This window comes from Polistes canadensis, unplaced genomic scaffold, assembly GCF_001313835.1.
Source record: "Polistes canadensis isolate GaletaPanama2010 unplaced genomic scaffold, ASM131383v1 scaffold_64, whole genome shotgun sequence".
NCBI lineage: Eukaryota > Metazoa > Arthropoda > Insecta > Hymenoptera > Vespidae > Polistes > Polistes canadensis.
This window is the reverse complement of record NW_014569611.1, coordinates 361281-363579: the sequence shown is the minus strand read 5'-3', so window position 1 is coordinate 363579 and position 2299 is coordinate 361281. Positions and strand designations below refer to the sequence as shown.

General features: G+C 29.9%; 1 protein-coding gene across 2 annotated transcripts in view; it reads left to right on the top strand.

The window, feature by feature from the left end:
- LOC106786079 (protein yellow-like) overlaps nucleotides 1-1892 on the top strand; it is a 6573-nt gene extending 4681 nt beyond the window's left edge. For both annotated transcript variants that reach the window (XM_014747099.1, XM_014747100.1), the window contains exons 3-6: nucleotides 100-281; nucleotides 365-831; nucleotides 904-1147; nucleotides 1296-1892. In XM_014747099.1, coding sequence (XP_014602585.1) covers nucleotides 100-281; nucleotides 365-831; nucleotides 904-1147; nucleotides 1296-1487 — 1085 coding nt within the window. In that variant the 3' untranslated portion in view covers nucleotides 1488-1892. The remainder of the gene's footprint in view (nucleotides 1-99; nucleotides 282-364; nucleotides 832-903; nucleotides 1148-1295) is intronic.
- The last annotated feature ends 407 nt before the right edge of the window (nucleotides 1893-2299 follow it).

The following is a 2299-nucleotide window of genomic DNA, read 5'->3' as shown; positions in this document are numbered from 1 at the left end:
ATATATATATATATATCTAAATTAACACTCATAAATAACAATCATGTATCCCCTATATAAACATATAAAGTTCATTAAAAGAGATAATTAATTACACAGAGAAACATGCATCGATCGTTTTTGTGACGATACCAAGATTTATAAAAGGAGTACCAGTGACCTTTGGTTATGTTACCGACAACGTCACACCAGAGGGAAATCCAATAATTGCACCATATCCTAACTGGGAGTCGAATAAAGAGGGCGATTGCAATGCTATCACTAGCGTTTTCAGAGTGGCGGTAATTATTCACTAACTAATTGAATTTTATCCTGATTTTAAAATCGTTTAATTTGATTCATTTCTTTTTCTTTTTTTTCATAGATTGATAAATGCCACAGATTATGGATACTCGATACAGGCAAAGTTGGTGATAGACAAATTTGTCGACCTCAGTTGCACGTATTTTCCTTGATAAATAACAGACTAATTCATCAATACAAATTTCCACGTGATCAATTTAAAGATACTTCCCTTTTCATCACACCAGTTGTGGATATTCGTAATACCGAAGATAAATGTCATGATACTTTTGTTTACATCGCTGATGTGAATGGCTTTGGCTTATTAGTTTACGATCATCGTCATGATAGATCTTGGAGAATCGAAAATAAACTTTTCTATCCTTATCCACAATATGGGACTTTTAACATTAATGGTGATACCTTCGATCTTATGGATGGCATATTCGGTTTAGCTTTGAGTCCCACAAGACCAGATGGTGACAAAATACTTTATTTCCATTCTTTGGCCAGCAAAGTCGAATCTTCGGTAGCGACATCAATCATCAGGTAAAAATTTGTGATTATTCATGTTGATCGTACTATCTTTAACAATTTTTATATTTTATTATTGAATTGTAGAAATTACTCTATTTTCGCTCACGATTCTGAGGCAACACCGGGATCTTTCGTACCATTTGAAATAGAAAGATCGTCACAATCAGCAGCCCAAGCTATGAATGAAGATGGTGTTCTTTTCTTTGGTCTTTTGTCAGAGTTGTCGCTTGCTTGTTGGAATAGTAAAACTTATCCTGAATATGGTGAAAATAATATCGAGAATCTTCTAGTTGATCAAACAAATCTACAATTTCCTTCTGGTTTGAAGGTACGTTAGCATTTGCTTTTTTTACTTTCATCAAACATATGTTTTTCATTTTTATGTGTGTGTGTGTGTGTGTGTGTGTAACATCTATGAAATTAATATATTGTAATTATTATTTATTATAAAACATAACGTTGAAATATATTTTCAGTTGAGATATTCGAACAAAAATCGAGAAGAAATCTGGTTGTTGACGTCATCATTCCAAAGATTCATGACAGGAACATTAAATTCGAACGAGACTAATTTTCGTATACTAGCTGGTTTCGTTGACGAAATAGTTCGAGGTACTAAATGTAATTCGATTAAACACGAAAATGGGCCAATAACATTTCCAATATGAAAATTATGGCACCGCGAGAATCACAGACTATTTCATCGTCAGTGGTCGTCCCATTATCTATGGTCAACTCATACAACATTACCAATTACATCAAAAGTGATTTTTAATAATCCATCAGCGGGATATAGTTTCTTTAGGAATCTAAAGTAAATTCGATTTGAATAAAATCGAAAATATTGTTTTGCTTTTTTATTATGAACCAACTCGCGGTGCTGCTTCGTTTTATATTTAATTTAGTTTTAACAACTCACGAATGTTGTTCAAAACGTTTGTGTACATATACATATAATTTTTATTTATTTTATGCATTATATATATTTGTTGTATATACATATGTACTATAGTAGTCAAAGTGCCAAAAAATTCTATCGACCTCGTTTAAAATAAAAATTAAAAGTTTAAGAATAATTGTGTAATGGAATTCATTTCATCAAATATAATAATCTGTTACAAAACTGTAATTAAATAAAATATTTTATCTAGAATGAAAATATGGGTGTGTGTGTGTGTGTGGGAAATATGGGGATTGTCTTATTACTAGTGTACTTGTTTTTGTTTAATTTAATGTCATTAGAAAATAAAAGATCAAGTTACAATCAGCAATGCAATAATTTAAATTTAAAAATAAGTGAATTATTACTAATTATAATCATATATATATAAGTTTACTTTTAACAAAATCATTACTAATTGAAAATAAATTTTTTTATAAAATTACGATTATCCAAAACTTTTTTGTTTTCATCGTTCAAGTAATGTTTATGAATTAAGCAGTAATGTTTAAGTATGCTAAATAATGAAGCAGTTTTTAA